The 15,987-nt window shown below is 38.6% G+C and overlaps 1 protein-coding gene and 1 long non-coding RNA gene across 2 annotated transcripts in view; one reads left to right on the top strand and one right to left on the bottom strand.

The window, feature by feature from the left end:
* LOC141443212 (uncharacterized) overlaps nt 1-15,987 on the bottom strand; it is a 65,970-nt gene that overhangs the window by 25,633 nt on the left and 24,350 nt on the right. The window contains exon 12 of the mRNA XM_074108422.1: nt 3,640-3,700. Within this exon, the coding sequence (XP_073964523.1) occupies nt 3,640-3,700 (61 nt within the window). The remainder of the gene's footprint in view (nt 1-3,639; nt 3,701-15,987) is intronic.
* Nucleotides 6,637-9,973, top strand: LOC141443559 (uncharacterized). The gene is made up of 2 exons (XR_012453056.1): nt 6,637-6,708; nt 9,531-9,973. It is a non-coding gene; the product is annotated as an uncharacterized lncRNA (long non-coding RNA).

The following is a 15,987-nucleotide window of genomic DNA, read 5'->3' as shown; positions in this document are numbered from 1 at the left end:
TTCATTGATTTTTTACGAAATATTCAACTTTAAAGTGCAAATTTACATTAAAATCGAGCCTCCCCCCTCTAAAATCTAAACCGGTGGGTGGAAAAATTTGAAAAAAATCAGGATACTAAATTTTCAAGTAAAACTATAACGGCTAAGTTTGCTTGAGAAATATTAGTAGCTTTACTCTTAAATAGCAGCCTAAGGTATAAAATATACCTAAACTTGGAAGATTCCGTATAAAATAAAATATTACTTATTTTTTTCCTAATAGCTACGGAACCCTATTTTGGGCGTGTCCGACACGCTCTTGGCCAGTTTTTTTTGTAACAACGTGACTCATGTAGGTATTTAATATTAAATAATTGTACTTGATTCTCACGGTAGTTTTATGATAAGTATTAATTGCGTTAATCTGTCATCTCCCAGGATAACAGGATCAAAGGAATTTAGGCACAAATTTGTGCCTCTGGGAGAGGACAAGTTAAGAGGCTTGTCGCACTACTTTGCCACACTATTAATCTATTTTATTATTATGACATTATAATAATGAGCACAAGGTGTTGTTTTAATTATAACCATTGCTTGTAATTGAGAAAAAAACTAGAAAAAATTTAATTAATTTATTAGCTGCGACTCTGTCCGCGTAGAATTCGTTTACCGCTATCCCGCTGGAATTACAGGCACACACACATACTCTTCTTTTTTATCAAACAGCTGACAAACGAGCATGCGGGTCACCTGATGGTAAGTGATCACCGCCGCCCATGGACACCTACAGCATTATTAGGACTGCGGGTGGATTATTGGGACTGACACTATAAATGGTACTAATTTGACTGGCAAGATTTAAATACAGAGAATGACGAAAGTAGATAAATTCTGTCTTCTTAAACCTAACTATATGTGGTGCTGAAACATATTTCTATTGCAAAGTCCCGAGGCACGTTTGCGATGGCATTGATTCAAAATTGTTAGTCATATTGTAATGTTTGACATAACTCTTTTTTCTCTGAAATCATTAATTTTTCAGAATAGTTAGAAAAAAACAAACCTAACCTAACTTATACGAGTTCTACAGGATGACCAATTATTATTTTTTGAAAAATGTACGGTTTCAGCGGGGAAAAAATTATGACGCGAAAATTATGATAAACTTTACATTATGACTTATAAAATTATGGGAGACGAAGGGATCGCCTCGTCTGATATCGTGTGACAGAAAGAACTGGTGAAGACGGTCGTGATTCCAAGTGTGCACAATAAGGCTGCCAATGATAGCCTGGCCCTTTACTATGAAATGCAAAATTCGAACTTCGTGTCTTGCCGTCCCGTTGACGCTTATATTATTTAGAACGAGCGTGAGAGGGACGGTACGAACTTCGATTTTCGAATTTCATAGAAGCCTCTTTGGGTGAAGTGTCACGGTGGATGCAGGCCGCTTGTAACCGAAGCAACTGGAGGTCTATGGGGGAGGCCTCTTTGGGTGAAGTGTCTCGGTGGATGCAGGCCGCTTCCAACCGAAGCAACTGGAGGTCTATGGAGGAGGCCTCTTTGGGTGAAGTGTCACGGTGGATGCAGGCCGCTTCAGACCGAAGCAACTGGAGGTCTATGGGGGAGGCCTCTTGGGTGAAGTGTCACGGTGGATGCAGGCCGCTTCCAACCGAAGCAACTGGAGGTCTATGGGGGAGGCCTCTTTGGGTGAAGTGGCACGGTGGATGCAGGCCGCTTCCAACCGAAGCAACTGGAGGTCTATGGGGGAGCCTCTTTGGATGAAGTGTCACGGTGGATGCAGGCCGCTTCCAACCGAAGCAACTGGAGGTCTATGGGGGAGGCTCTTTGGGTGAAGTGGCACGGTGGATGCAGGCCGCTTCCAACCGAAGCAACTGGAGGTCTATGGGGGAGGCCTCTTTGGGTGAAGTGTCTCGGTGGATGCAGGCCGCTTCCAACCGAAGCAACTGGAGGTCTATGGAGGAGGCCTCTTTGGGTGAAGTGTCACGGTGGATGCAGGCCGCTTCAGACCGAAGCAACTGGAGGTCTATGGGGGAGGCCTCTTTGGGTGAAGTGTCACGGTGGATGCAGGCCGCTTCCAACCGAAGCAACTGGAGGTCTATGGGGAGGCCTCTTTGGGTGAAGTGGCACGGTGGATGCAGGCCGCTTCCAACCGAAGCAACTGGAGGTCTATGGGGAGGCCTCTTTGGGTGAAGTGTCACGGTGGATGCAGGCCGCTTCCAACCGAAGCAACTGGAGGTCTATGGGGGAGGCCTCTTTGGGTGAAGTGGCACGGTGGATGCAGGCCGCTTCCAACCGAAGCAACTGGAGGTCTATGGGGGAGGCCTCTTTGGATGAAGTGTCACGGTGGATGCAGGCCGCTTCCAACCGAAGCAACTGGAGGTCTATGGGGGAGGCCTCTTTGGGTGAAGTGTCTCGGTGGATGCAGGCCGCTTGTAACCGAAGCAACTGGAGGTCTATGGGGAGGCCTCTTTGGGTGAAGTGTCTCGGTGGATGCAGGCCGCTTGTAACCGAAGCAACTGGAGGTCTATGGGGGAGGCCTCTTTGGGTGAAGTGTCACGGTGGATGCAGGCCGCTTCCAACCGAAGCAACTGGAGGTCTATGGGGAGGCCTCTTTGGGTGAAGTGTCTCGGTGGATGCAGGCCGCTTGTAACCGAAGCAACTGGAGGTCTATGGGGGAGGCCTCTTTGGGTGAAGTGTCTCGGTGGATGCAGGCCGCTTCCAACCGAAGCAACTGAAGGTCTATGGGGGAGGCCTCTTTGGGTGAAGTGTCTCGGTGGATGCAGGCCGCTTCCAACCGAAGCAACTGAAGGTCTATGGTAGGCTAGTGGCTATAAAGATGGAGCACGCTTTCCTACTAGAGATTTTTCTGAAGTGATAAGGCCGTTGTAAAATTGGGTGCACGAAATGAGAGAACGGTTGGAATTTTTTGGATTTTTATTTCGAGGCCGGTTGCAATAGAACAGAGACAAACAAACCTAAACATCGTTATTTATATTTATCCACGATACTAGCGCCACCACATATTGTGTTTTATTTTGGAACTAATGAGGTGGATGGTTGTCAACGGGCATCGATCATTCATTAACTAGCAAGCCATCTAGTTTAGCATATGAACTATAGATGGCGCTGTATCGGACAGCCGTCTGTCGTTTTGAAGCTTTATCCTCAGAATCATCTGGGGGCACGGTAGTGCCGCAGCCAAGTCTAGCAAAACCAAGGCACGCCCGGCCGTACCATACATATTCGAAGCCATTCAGGTTATTTTTCAACCTCCTGTAATTTAGTGCTGGCTTAATTAAAAGTTGCTTGAACTGTAGTGGCCTATTGGTTTGACCTATGTCCTTTCAAGCATAAGATCGTTGGTTCAAACCCCAGCTCACATCTCTGAGATTTTCGAATTTCATGTGCATAATTACATTAGGAATTTACCGCGTGCTTTACGGTCAAGGATAACATCGTGAGGAAACCTGGAAAAACTTGCTAAGCAATCCAGTGGTGTGTGTGAAGTTCCCCATCTGCACTGGGCCTGCGTGGGAGCTACGGCCCAATCCCGCTCATTCTGAAAAGAGGCCTGTGCCCAGCAGTGGGACGTATATAGGCTGAGATGATGATGATGATGATGAAACTAAAACTTACCTCCATCTATAAACGAGTGCTGCTTCTCCAGACGGCCTCTTCTTTTCTCGCAATTCTGTATCTGCAACAAAAAAAACAGCTTTTGTAGTAAATTTCGTCTTTTTTTAGGGTTCCGTATCCAAAGGGTGCCAACGGGACCCTAATACTGAGACTCCGCTGTCTGTCTGCCTGTCAGTCCGTCTGTCACAGGGCTCTATCTCTTAAGCCGTAAAAGTTAGACACTTGAATTTTTCACAGATATGTATTACTGTGGCCGCTATAACAACAAATAAAGTTACAAATTAAAAGGGGTCGTCATACAAAAAGAGGTTTTTTTTTTTTAATAATTCTTACATATGGACTATTTCTGTGCATTACTTAATTATATTTTGGCAACCCGAGTCTGTTTTCATGGCGGTTAACTACTTTTCTGTTTAGGAAATCTTTCATTTTGTGGAAAAGGTGCATATAAGTTTGATGTAGGTAACTGTAGGTACTGGGCTGCCTTCGAACTTTTTTTCGTGAGAATATTTTTTTCGTGAGGAAAACTGCACAAACCTGCGAAGAAAATTAATGGTGTGTGTGAAGTTCCCAATCCGCACTGGGCCCGCGTGGGAACTACGGCCCAAGCTCTCTCATTCTGAGAGGAGGCCTGTACCCAGCCGTGGGACGTGTGTAGGCTGGGATGATGATGGTGATGAATATTTTTTGTCTTACAAATACCTATATATTTTTTTTATATTAAGGTACTAAAAAATGAGATGACAAACCTGAGTGAAAAACATTGTATGTATGTCGCACGGGGAGCAATAGAATTATTAGGTAGTGCCACCAGAGTTGAACTCACGCACACAAGAATATATATTGGTTGTCTGGAAGAGATCGCTTTTAAGCGATAAGACCGCCTTTTGTCTACCCTGTTTTTGTGTTTATATTATACATTTTTTGTACTGATTTGTAGTGTGCAGTGCAATAAAGAATATTTGTTATAATGTAATGATAGCGGTATTTTGTCATTCACTCATTCATTGCATTCATTCTCCTTTTATGCAATCAATACTTCATGTAGCTGTGTGTGTAATCATTCACTTCAACTCTCGTGGCACTACCTATACGAACATCGACTCATCAAAGCCCTGTCTTCGACTTCATAATACTAGACTCTACTACATAATAGACTCCTAACTCCTTATTGACCGTTATGTACAGTCAGGATCAAAACTAGCGGATCACTTTGCCGTTTTAATTGACACATTTTTGCAGGTGGTAGGACCTTGGTGCAAGGTCCGCCCGGATTGCTACCACCATCTTGCTCGCTAATCCTGCCGTGAAGCACCAGTGCTTGCACTGTTGTGTTTCGGCGTGGAGAGCAAGACAGCCGGTGAAATTACTGGCACTTGAGGTATCCCATCTTAGGCCTCTAGGTTGGCAACGCATCTGCAATCCCCCTGGTGTTGCAGATGTTTATGGGCGGTGGTGATCTCTTACCACCAGGAGACCCACTTGCTCGTTTGCCATCCAGTCGAATAAAAAAAAAAAACACATTTGTCAAATCTATATGGTGTTAAGCATGTTGCTGTAAAACGACAAAATACAAATGTACCTATGCACCTGGTCTACTTTTGATGCTGAGCTGACTGTACTATTACAGGGGGGTTAAGTCAAACAACAAGTTTACATGTGGTAGAGCCTCACTGCAACCACTTGCTGGCTGCAGTACGAATCAGCCGGCTCGACCGGGTCAGTACCACACTCCCACAGAATACCTACCGGCGTGAAATAGTAGTTTGGCTACTGTGTTTCGTACGATGAGTGTGAGATCTGGAGGTCCAACTCCCCTCCCCCCTCCCCCTTTAGCCCCCCTTTTAGGCCGGCAACGCACCCGCAGTCCTAATAATACTGTAGGTGTCCATGGGCGGCGCTGATCACTTACCATCAGGTGACCCGCCTGCTCGTTTGATAAAATAAAAAAAACATTAAATTTAAAAAATCAAAAAACCCGACAGCCTTAAAAACTAAAAGGAAGAAAATAAGTCTAGTGGTCTAGAACTCTGTCACAACGCTCATTTAGTTAAGGTTCAACAGTCGGGACCCATTACCAAGATTTTTTGAGCTGGTTACGATTTGAATGGGTCCCGACTGTTGAACCTTAAATGAGCGTCATGACAGAGTTCTAGAACACTAGACTTATTTTCTTTCTTTTAGTTTTTAAGGCAGGTTTTTTGATTTTTTAAATGTAATGTTTTTTATTTTATACTTTTTGTTATTTCTGTAAAAATAGTAGATTAAAAGTATTATAACCCATATATTTAGAATGGGCTAATTATTAGCTTTCATTTGATACCCATATTGTTACAATACAAGTTTTTTTTTATTCCTTCGCCATATTTTTTTTTCGCAGACGCCATATTGAAATATTATATACCCTATGTCACTCCGACAGTTATGACGAATCCAATGATACCTCATAATTATGTTACAATCCATCCAGCCGTTTAGGCTGCAGCGAGGACCAAAGAAATGGACATACATACCCACATACATACATACATACATACATACATACGCTCGAAAAACATAACCCTCCTTTGGGCAGTCGGGTAAAAACAACCAGCCGCTGATATACATTTCGGATTAATTTTACCTATACTGGTCGACAAGTGAGTCAAGTTTAGATGATGCTTCGGCGACGTTTGTGGTTTACCTGGACTAAATTAGGAATCCGTTTTTTTTTTTTTTTTTTTTTTTTCTTGTATGGCGTTTGTCCTAGGAATCCGTTAATCATAACTCCTAATATGACGCAAAAGCGGTGTCACTTACAATACAATACAAATATCCTTTATTGAATACCACAGAAGTGGAATAAAAATAACAATAAGAAGTGAAACATTTATTTACACCTCTGTTTTTCAGTGGGATCATTAATTATTATGGTCCCAATTATACAGAATAGTTATATATATACCCATAATATATAGACATATAATTTTTTATCCTCAATTCAACATAGTATATATACAGCAAAGCACTGGATAAATTTACATTATTATTGACGCATCCATTCGGTTTGACCAGAAGCATTTGAGCGAGGTAATTATTATTATTTTAGTTTATAATAGAATACTTTTTATCAACTTTCAAGAAGCTTTTTTTTTTTTCAAGAAAAGGTCTTATATTTTCTGGGCCGGCAACGGACCAATGACTCTCCTTGAGTAGTTGGTACTCATTGGCAGCGGTGTTCATTTCCATAAGATGACCCGCTTGCTCGTTTGACTCCCTCTCACAATAAAAAATAATTAAAGTCAAATTCAAAATATCTGTACGTTTGGGTCTGGATTGCATCGGTCCGGGGATTGCTTTGGGGTTTAGGTTAAGTTAGGTTAGACTAATGACTAATGACGGATCTACAATTTGTTTTGTTGACGAAGCCTGTTGCGGATATTGTTTTGTTTTTTTTTTCAATTAATTGTCACTTGTTTGTATATTGTTCCCAAGATTTACGTAATAATAAATTAATTATTTAATTTAAGCTATAAGGAGCCATCTTTAAAGTACTTCATACCGGTTTTAATAATTATTAGCACCCGTCCTTGTCACACGTATTGCTAACTATGAAAACTGCGATTAATTTATTCCTGTGTCACAGCTTTTTCGTACTTCATAGCAAATCATCACGCGAATCGACTCAAAACTTTATCTATCTATTATATGAATAAAAATGGATTGCCGAAATGTATGTACGCGCATAACTTTCAAACGACGGCACCGAATTGGATAATTATTTTTTCACTTCTCATGGTCATAAAATGTTACTTTAGTCTCTGCATATCGGGACTAAAGCTCCTTTTTATTCTCTAGGGATTAAAAAATATTTTTTTTTTAATTTACGTTGGAAACCCCTAAACAGCGAACACGGTGTTTGTGAATGAAGGATGAGAATTTCTAGGGCGTGGAAATAACCACAAAATGACAACTGTTTAAAAATATTTAAAAAAACACGATTTAATTTCATGAAACACAATTAATGATTACGAATATTAATCTATTCAATTATCTTAAGGATTAATTCATTTTATTATGCATAGTCCAATTAGTTTACTAATAGTTTTCAATTTTGAAACTGTTGGCTAAATACGCAAGCATTCAAAGCGTCACTTCATAAACAATAAAAGAAAAGAAAAAACCGCGCAATATTTTTTTTTTTGCTATTTGAATTTTGAACAGATGGTCTCTCCATTAGTGGTGCGTACGTTTTTAAAAAGTAATATTGTAATTTTGAACAGAACGTTTTTTTTCCTCGCATTCAAAGTGAAAAGTAGAGTGTTTAACGCGAGACTAAACAACCATAATGCCATTCGAACTATAGTTACCCTCGCTCCGTTCGGGTGGCTAAACATCTCGTATCATTATGGCTTGTTTTAGTCCCTTGTTGAACAATCTACTATTTTGTTGTGTTCGTTAATGACAGGACAAGGTTTGTACGTAACAAAATTAAAAACAAAGACTGGAACGGGGGCGAAGCCGCGGGCAACAGATAGTCTAATATATAAAATTCTCTGTCCACAGTGTTTGTGACCAAACTCTTCGAAACTGCTTCACCGATTTTTATAAACTTTTTTGTGTATATTCGGTAGGTCTGAGAATAGGACGTAAACTATTTTTCGTACTTCTACGCGGACGGAGTCGCGGGCAACAGCTTATATATATATAAAAAGGGGCAGCTCGTTTTTTTATTTCACTACATTTGCCTAGCGATTTGATAAAATTCACTGATTTGGCCATTTCCCTACGATATATATATATTACTAACCCCCGACGCAAAAAGAAGGGTGTTATAAATAAGTTTGACCGTTATGTGTGTCTGTGTGTGGGTCTGTCTGTGGCACCGTAGCTCTGAAACGGGTGGACCGATTTGAATGCGGTTATTTTTTTTAAATCAGGTTTAATAGCGATGGCTTGTTTCATCAAAGTCGGGGGTTTTCTGATTTTGTCATTTCACTAAAAAGGATTAGGCTTTTCATCAAATGACTGATTTTTCCTACGGATTCCCCATTTTAACGTCCTGTGTGATTTGATCATGTCCCTTAGTTCAAAATTCTGATTTGTTCATTTCCCTGCAACATAATAACGAAGTTTAAGTAATCCGACCGCTGGAAGAGGGGTGAAGTTGCAAGAATCAACAAACAGGGCAAGTTAAATAAAATCCTGTAATATCTTCTCACTCATCACATGAAACTCCCTAAAGCATGACTTTAAAAAAAACTTACAGACGAATTGAGAACCTCCTCCTTTTTTGAAGTCGGTTGAACACCTTTATAATACGGTATTCGACTATTTTGTAGATGTTTTATAAATTAAAAATACACAATGCCTGTTATCGAATAGAATAACAATTTTTAAGCTACCTTTACAAATATCAAAGTTATAAAGAGGTAAATATTACTTGTGGAGTCTACTCGTGACCACGGCAACTGTAACGTTGCCGAAACGTCGAGGTAAATATTACTTGAGTAAAAATAGCGTGATTGGTCCCGTATATGGTATTTTGACTAAAAGTTTAAGGTTTGAAATTCAAGATTAGACAGAGAAAGACATACTGGCACGTGACGTCACACGCCAGTACCGCGATACTTGCTGCATAGAGAAAAGCGGATTTTCCAAAAAATCACTATAAATCCAATTTTGTTTACCTATATTTTCATAATAATATTAAGATATGGCAAAATCAGGAGTTGTCAAAGTATTATTGTAAATGTTTAAAACAGGAAAAAACAGGAATATTCATAATTATGAATAGGTACGGCATGGATGTAGGTACAAATAAGGTAAAATGTATGTTTTTTTGAAGTCATGATTCATGATGGACATTAAATAGGTACGCAGTGAAGATAAATAAACCCTGTTTGTTTCAGGCACAATGAGGAAAACACACATCGTTGTGGCACTGGGATGTATTTTTCAATTGGTCACAGCTAGAACATTGAAAAATACAAAAGTTGACGTAAACTACTATGAGACCAACAAAGCTGTTGAAAACAAACTGAAGGAGATTGATGATCTCATCAACATAAATGACCAAGCCATCGAGGAATTAGAACATGATTATTTGAAAAACAATAAAGGTGTTACGCAAACGGCCATGGAAAATGGTTCTATAGATGAGCTTGACGATGACGAGTCTTTTGATAAGGTTAATGAAACTGAAAATGAAAGGAAGAAAGAAGTTTCACCACCGCCGGGGTCTAGAAGGTTCAGACGGTGGGCAATGGCGAGACCGTGTGCAAATGGGTTTCGCAAAGTGTATTTAGGCAAACATAGCATGTGCATGAGATATTAAATAAAGTTGTTTATGTTATATCTTACTCTACTTTACCCGTGGTTTTGATCTGTTTTGCGTGAACCTAGCAATTAAATTTTATTAATCATTTTACTAAAGTTTCATGGAGATTTCGATAAATTACATCATCATTGTCATTACTGTTATATATAGGTAAAGAACGCCCGTGTAAAGTTTTAGATTTAATTTATGTATCTAGATCTCGCGGGAAGTGGGTAAACGTAATAAGATTTGATTACACAGACAGACAGGTGAAAATAAATAAAAGCTTATACTCGTAATAAACATCAGGCAGGCCGAGGCGGAGATGGCGAGATGACCTGGACGCGGAACTGAGTGAGTGGCCAAATATAGCTCTGGATAGGGAGACGTGGAAGTCAAGAGGAGAGGCCTTTGGCCAGCAGTGGGACACAGTTATAGGCTAAATATAATAATAATAATAAACAGCAACAAAAATGTCATTATTAATACAAGCTTCCTTTGCTGACTGTAGTTTTGCCGACTTTACTTGCATTAATAATAATAACAATAAAGTTTTATTTGCTGGTGTGACACCCATATTTTAAAAAGCACAAAATCACTTAAACTAAGCTAAAAATTAAAACACTAATGTCAAATGTCATTGTCACCCAAACTACTGCATATCAAATTTCAAGTCTATACTCTGTCTTGCAGAGAAGATCCTGGCCGGCCTACCATGATGTAAATTTGACTACAGACAGGCAGACAACGGGATAGGTGAGATTAAATAAAAGCTTGTAAAAATAGGTAGTAGCTCTGAACCGGCAGCATAATAAGAACTTTAAGACAACGGTATATCTTTGAGTCTACAGGTATGTGCTGCCACATCGCCGTGAATAGCGAAACTAATTAACAAGTTTACAAAGACCGAAAAACCCTCATTGACACCAATGAGGGCTGTCGCGTATGAGTTCGCCGCTAGAGGCGCTAGTGTAGTGCGAGGTCTCCGAAATGTCAAATCTCATAGTTTTTGGGTGAGCTACGCGGGTTTATTTATAATTAGAATAATTTTGTGAATATTTTGCATTACTTACCTGAAATTAATTATGGCAATTATGCGATAAGGGATAATGAATGTCTGTGTTTTGAGACAGTTTTGTCTTTCGAAAACTTTTGTCCTCCCTTTTTTTCCGACGAACAAAACGGGACTACGCAAGACTGTGGTTGCTCGATATTTTTATGGTACCTACGGCTAATAAATTAAATATGATTTTAATCTAAACTTTGTTTTCACGCTCGTAACAACAGCTTTGAAAGCCACACTTTAAAACCTCACGCAACAGTGGCGCCATCTAGAAAGACAAAAAACGATATCCCTCATTGGCCTTGTCCCTTGGAAAACAAATTCCTCGCAACACATTCTCTCGCATCTCTGGTTAAAATCCATAATAATATACTTTCTAGGCCAAAGATGACAATACGTATCCGGTATGACTGTTACGGGGGTTTTTTAAATTTTTTTTGGGTACCTCCCATAGACGTAAAGTGAGGGTGATTTTTTCTCGTCAAACCCTATAGTGTGGGGTATCGTTGGATAGGTCTTTTAAAATCATTGGGCGATTGCCCAGACAATGTTTCGATTCAGTGACGTGTTTGCGAAAGGAACTTTGAAATGTAAATTTTCATTAAAATCGGGTGGAAAAAATTGGAAAAATTCAGGATGGTAGTAAGTATAACGGCTAAGATTACTTGAGAATTATTAGTAGTTTAGAGTAAATAGCAGCCTAAAGTATAAAACATACCTATACTTGGATGATTCCGTACACAATACGAAATCCTTAAAAAATATTGCTTGAGGTTTTCGTAATGGCTACGGAACCCTATCTTGGGCGTGTCCGACATGCTCTTGGCCGGTTTTAATATTAACAGGAAGTAGGATGCACAACGCTTCTCCACGAGCGGGCGAACAACCCATTCAATTGGACTTGTTGAGTCGCAGCGTAAAGTTGTGTAAAACATTAAAACATCAAGACTTGTGAAAATATTGTGTTTTAAAAACAAGCTAATTGACGTAGTCGATTAAAAATAGAAACTATTCTGATAACACATACTCGTAGTATACCAGTGAAGAGAATTAAAAAATATAGATATTTTAAAAATTTAAAACATCAAGACTTGTTAGAAAGTAGTGTTTGTAAAACATAACCCTACTGACGCGACGTAGTCGGTTGAAAATAGATTCTAGTCTGATATAACAATAGTATAACAGTGAAGACAGTAAAAAAAAAATCTCTCATCTAAGAAAAATATAGATATAACAAAGTGTGCGACGATTGCTTGGGATGTTATGAGAAGCCGTGGCAACAAAATTCAAGGTAAGGTTGGGTTTGTTGTTTAAAATTGGCCTAGTGCGATAGGATTACTTGTCCGTCTGTCTGTAATCTATTCGTCAGTCAAACCCTTTTTCCCAGGAACGTGTGGAGTATGATATCTGAAATTAATTTCAAACCAGCCGTTACCCGCGTCTCCGTCCGCATAGAATTCGTTTATCGCTATCCCGCGGGAACTATGTAATTTTCCGGGATAAAAACTATCCTATTTCCTACTCCGGGACTCAAACTATCTGTTACCGAATTTCATCTAAATCGGTTCAATGGTTAAGACGTGATGAAGTAACAAATAAACAAACAAATCATATTTGTCAATAAAAACATTTGATCTTAAAATAACATTACAAACTTTTCGCTTTCATCTCTCATCCCACTAAAATTATAAATTATAAATGTGAAAGTTTGCAAATCTGTTTGTTTCTTTGTTACCTTATCAATCACGTCTAAACCGCTGAACCGATTTAGATTTAATTCGGTATACCTACAGATAGTTTGGAGTCCCGGGGAAAGGATAGTTTATATCCCGGAAACTTGCGTTCCTGCGGGATAGCGATAAACGAATTCTACGCGGACGGAGTCGCGGGCAACAGCTTAGTAACTGATATATTTCGGGACTGGAAGAGATCCCTTTAAGGGATAAGTTCGCCTTTGTACATCTTATTATCCTGTGTTATGTTATTTTCATGTGTTTTTATGTACAATAAAGAGTTTTACAATACAATACTTAATCCGCGTAGAATTCAGCTATGCAATAACTATGCAAGTTTCCGGGATAAAAACTATCCTATGTCCTTCCCCAGGACTCAAACTATCTGTATACTGAATTTTATCCAAATCGGTTTAGCGGTTTCGACGTGATGAAGTAACAAACAAACAAACAGACTTACGAACTTTCGGATTTATAATATTAGTGGGATAGTGGGATTAGCTCGTTAAAGTGTCCCACTGCTGGGCAAAGGCCTCCCCCTCTTTCTGGCATTCGTCCCTGTCGAGAGCATGCTGCTGCTACTGTACTTGATACGCGTCCAAGTCATCCCTCCATCTTCTAAATTAAATCAAGTTTGTTTAATTATTAATTATTTGATTCCAGACAATGCATCAGCATGTGATCATAGTCATATCCGTCGTGTCAATGACGTATTCCGCTGTATTCAACAGAATAAACAAATTGCAGGAAGACTCCAACCTATTTATAGTTCCTAAGACAGATATTGAAGCGGAAAACAAAGAAAAACACGGCGAAACAAAGCTACAAGTAAATGACTTTAAAACCGAAGCAAGTGCTTATAAAAAACTACATGGTATAGAAAATACTGACGAAATTTTCAAACCAGATGATACAGTCAATTATAAAGATAAGGCGGTGATGGATGCAAGATCGAAATGGATTGCAGACGAAGTGAATTTAGGTAAAGACAGTACAACATATAGTGTAGATACAAAAAACTCAGGTGATGTCCTTGGTCATGATACTCCCTTGGATGAAGAGTTACCAGAACATAGAAGAGTAAAAAGACAAGAAGTTCCATTTATAATTGACGATTGTCCTGGAAAAGAGGTGTTTAAATTTATAGACGGGACATTATTTTGTACTGAAGACGACGGTGGTCCATATATTATTGAATTTGATGATAGAGCGAGTTTTGGTACAATAAAATGTGCTAAAAATCAGAAAAGATACCTGTTTCGCAACAAGACAATCTGTTTGAATAAAAATAAAATATCTAGAAAAGGATAAGGGCCTTTTGTGTATGTGTATTGTATATATTGGTTTGTTGGGCCAATCAACTATTCTACCGACATTTTGGACGTCTCCTGCGTTACTAAAATTGTCTCTAGCGTTAGCAAAATATCGTGCTGCCAACAAGATATTTCACGGTTTAATAGGTTGAACTTACGTAGGATGGCATGTATTCATGTACACCATCTATTAAATTACAGAAAAAACATGTTTACTTACAAAAATCTGCAATTGTTTGAAAAATGTCGCGGAAAGATTAGTGTCGGTAAAAAAGTTGATTGGCCCAGTTATATATTCTTGTATGTATTCTTGATATTGCTCTTATCTACTGTAAATTGCAATCTATTCCTTACTTCTGTTTATTGTAAAGTTTGCCTGGAAGAGATAGCTCTGAAGCGATAAGGCCGCCTATTGCTTAACTTGGAAAATCTCTACCTCTATACTGCTTATTATGTTTTGGTGTTCAGTAAAGAATAATTGTATTCTATTGTATTTTACAAAACTAGAATAATAATATGACAAGCTTCACTCAACGATTAGATGACAAGTATTATTAAAATAATTTAATATCGACCTAACACTAACAAATAACATATCGAAAATACAAACTGAGACATGGATGCACAGAAAAATCAGAAAAAGAGACCTGCGCTGGGAATCGAACGCAGGTCCTTAGCATCCGGTGCTGCGTGCTATACCCCTACACCACCGCTGGACGGGAGTCTAGACACAAATTTCTCCTATGCACACATATCTCAGGTTGCTTTTTTCTATTACGCTGCTTAAGCAGCAGCACTAGCGACATCTATGTTTAGCTCTCATCGGGAGACGTAACACTCTTTCGGAACTAACCGCTCACCCAGACAAGAGATGTCCCTACTAAGCAATCAAATTATGATATAAAAAATATAATATAAAAAAATAGAATTACTTTATTTCAGATCACAACATCCATGGATATTATTTGTTAGTATGATTGTTTTTTTTTGGAGTCTTTTTGTATTTTCTATTTCAACTCCAATTTGCTACTTTTACGGTCATCATACTTACAAATAATATGGATTTTCTGATCTGAAATAAAGTAATTCTATTTTTTTATAAAGTAAAAATGTCATCCACGATTTGTCCTAGTCGTGTAACTAATTTCCTGCCCTATTACCTATTATATATAAATACCATATGTACCTACCTACCTATTATTTATAAGCAATGAAGATTAAGTAAAATGTAATTAAATTATTCTATTGAATTATAATTAAATACGACGGGACAATTAATTGATACCAATTGATTTTATTATCCTTTGGCTTCAATATTAGATGTGTTTGTTTAATTAAATGCATGTATAGTTTTTCTAGTATTGATATAAATATTTATACTTAACTGTATCACTCTTTTCATGATGTGTACACATAGTTTGAATTGTATATGATCTCTTGCCTTAATTATTCTCATTTCATTACTGTACCACAAGTTTGCAATTTGTTTTTTTTTGTGTGCAATTTGTTTTGTGTGCCAAAGTTAATAAATAAAGTAGTTTAAGTTAAATCATCTGTAAAACCATTATGTTATGACATGTGACTGTAGATAATGCTGGTAACAGCTGCTTGTGAAGATAACTGTTTTATGTAAGTACTTAATAAGGGATATGATTCATCGTTTTTAGCGTCATTGCTGTGGATTCGACGCTAAGAAAAAATGCCACCAAAAATATAGGTAGTGCCACCAGAGTTGAGGTCACGCACACAAGAACATGCGGGATTTTGACATATACTCATTCTTCTCATTCATTTTATGCAATCAGTTTTTTGTGTACGTACACACTATAACAACTAAATACGGAACTGAACCACATATTCGTATTTTCGTATATTTATTTTATTCATATAAGAACTTAAACTCAATACTGCTACTTGGACATTGCTCTTTCTGTTACATTT

This window comes from Choristoneura fumiferana, chromosome 27, assembly GCF_025370935.1.
Source record: "Choristoneura fumiferana chromosome 27, NRCan_CFum_1, whole genome shotgun sequence".
Classification (NCBI taxonomy): domain Eukaryota; kingdom Metazoa; phylum Arthropoda; class Insecta; order Lepidoptera; family Tortricidae; genus Choristoneura; species Choristoneura fumiferana.
Note: the sequence above shows the minus strand (reverse complement) of the source record. Positions and strands in the feature narration are given on the sequence as shown.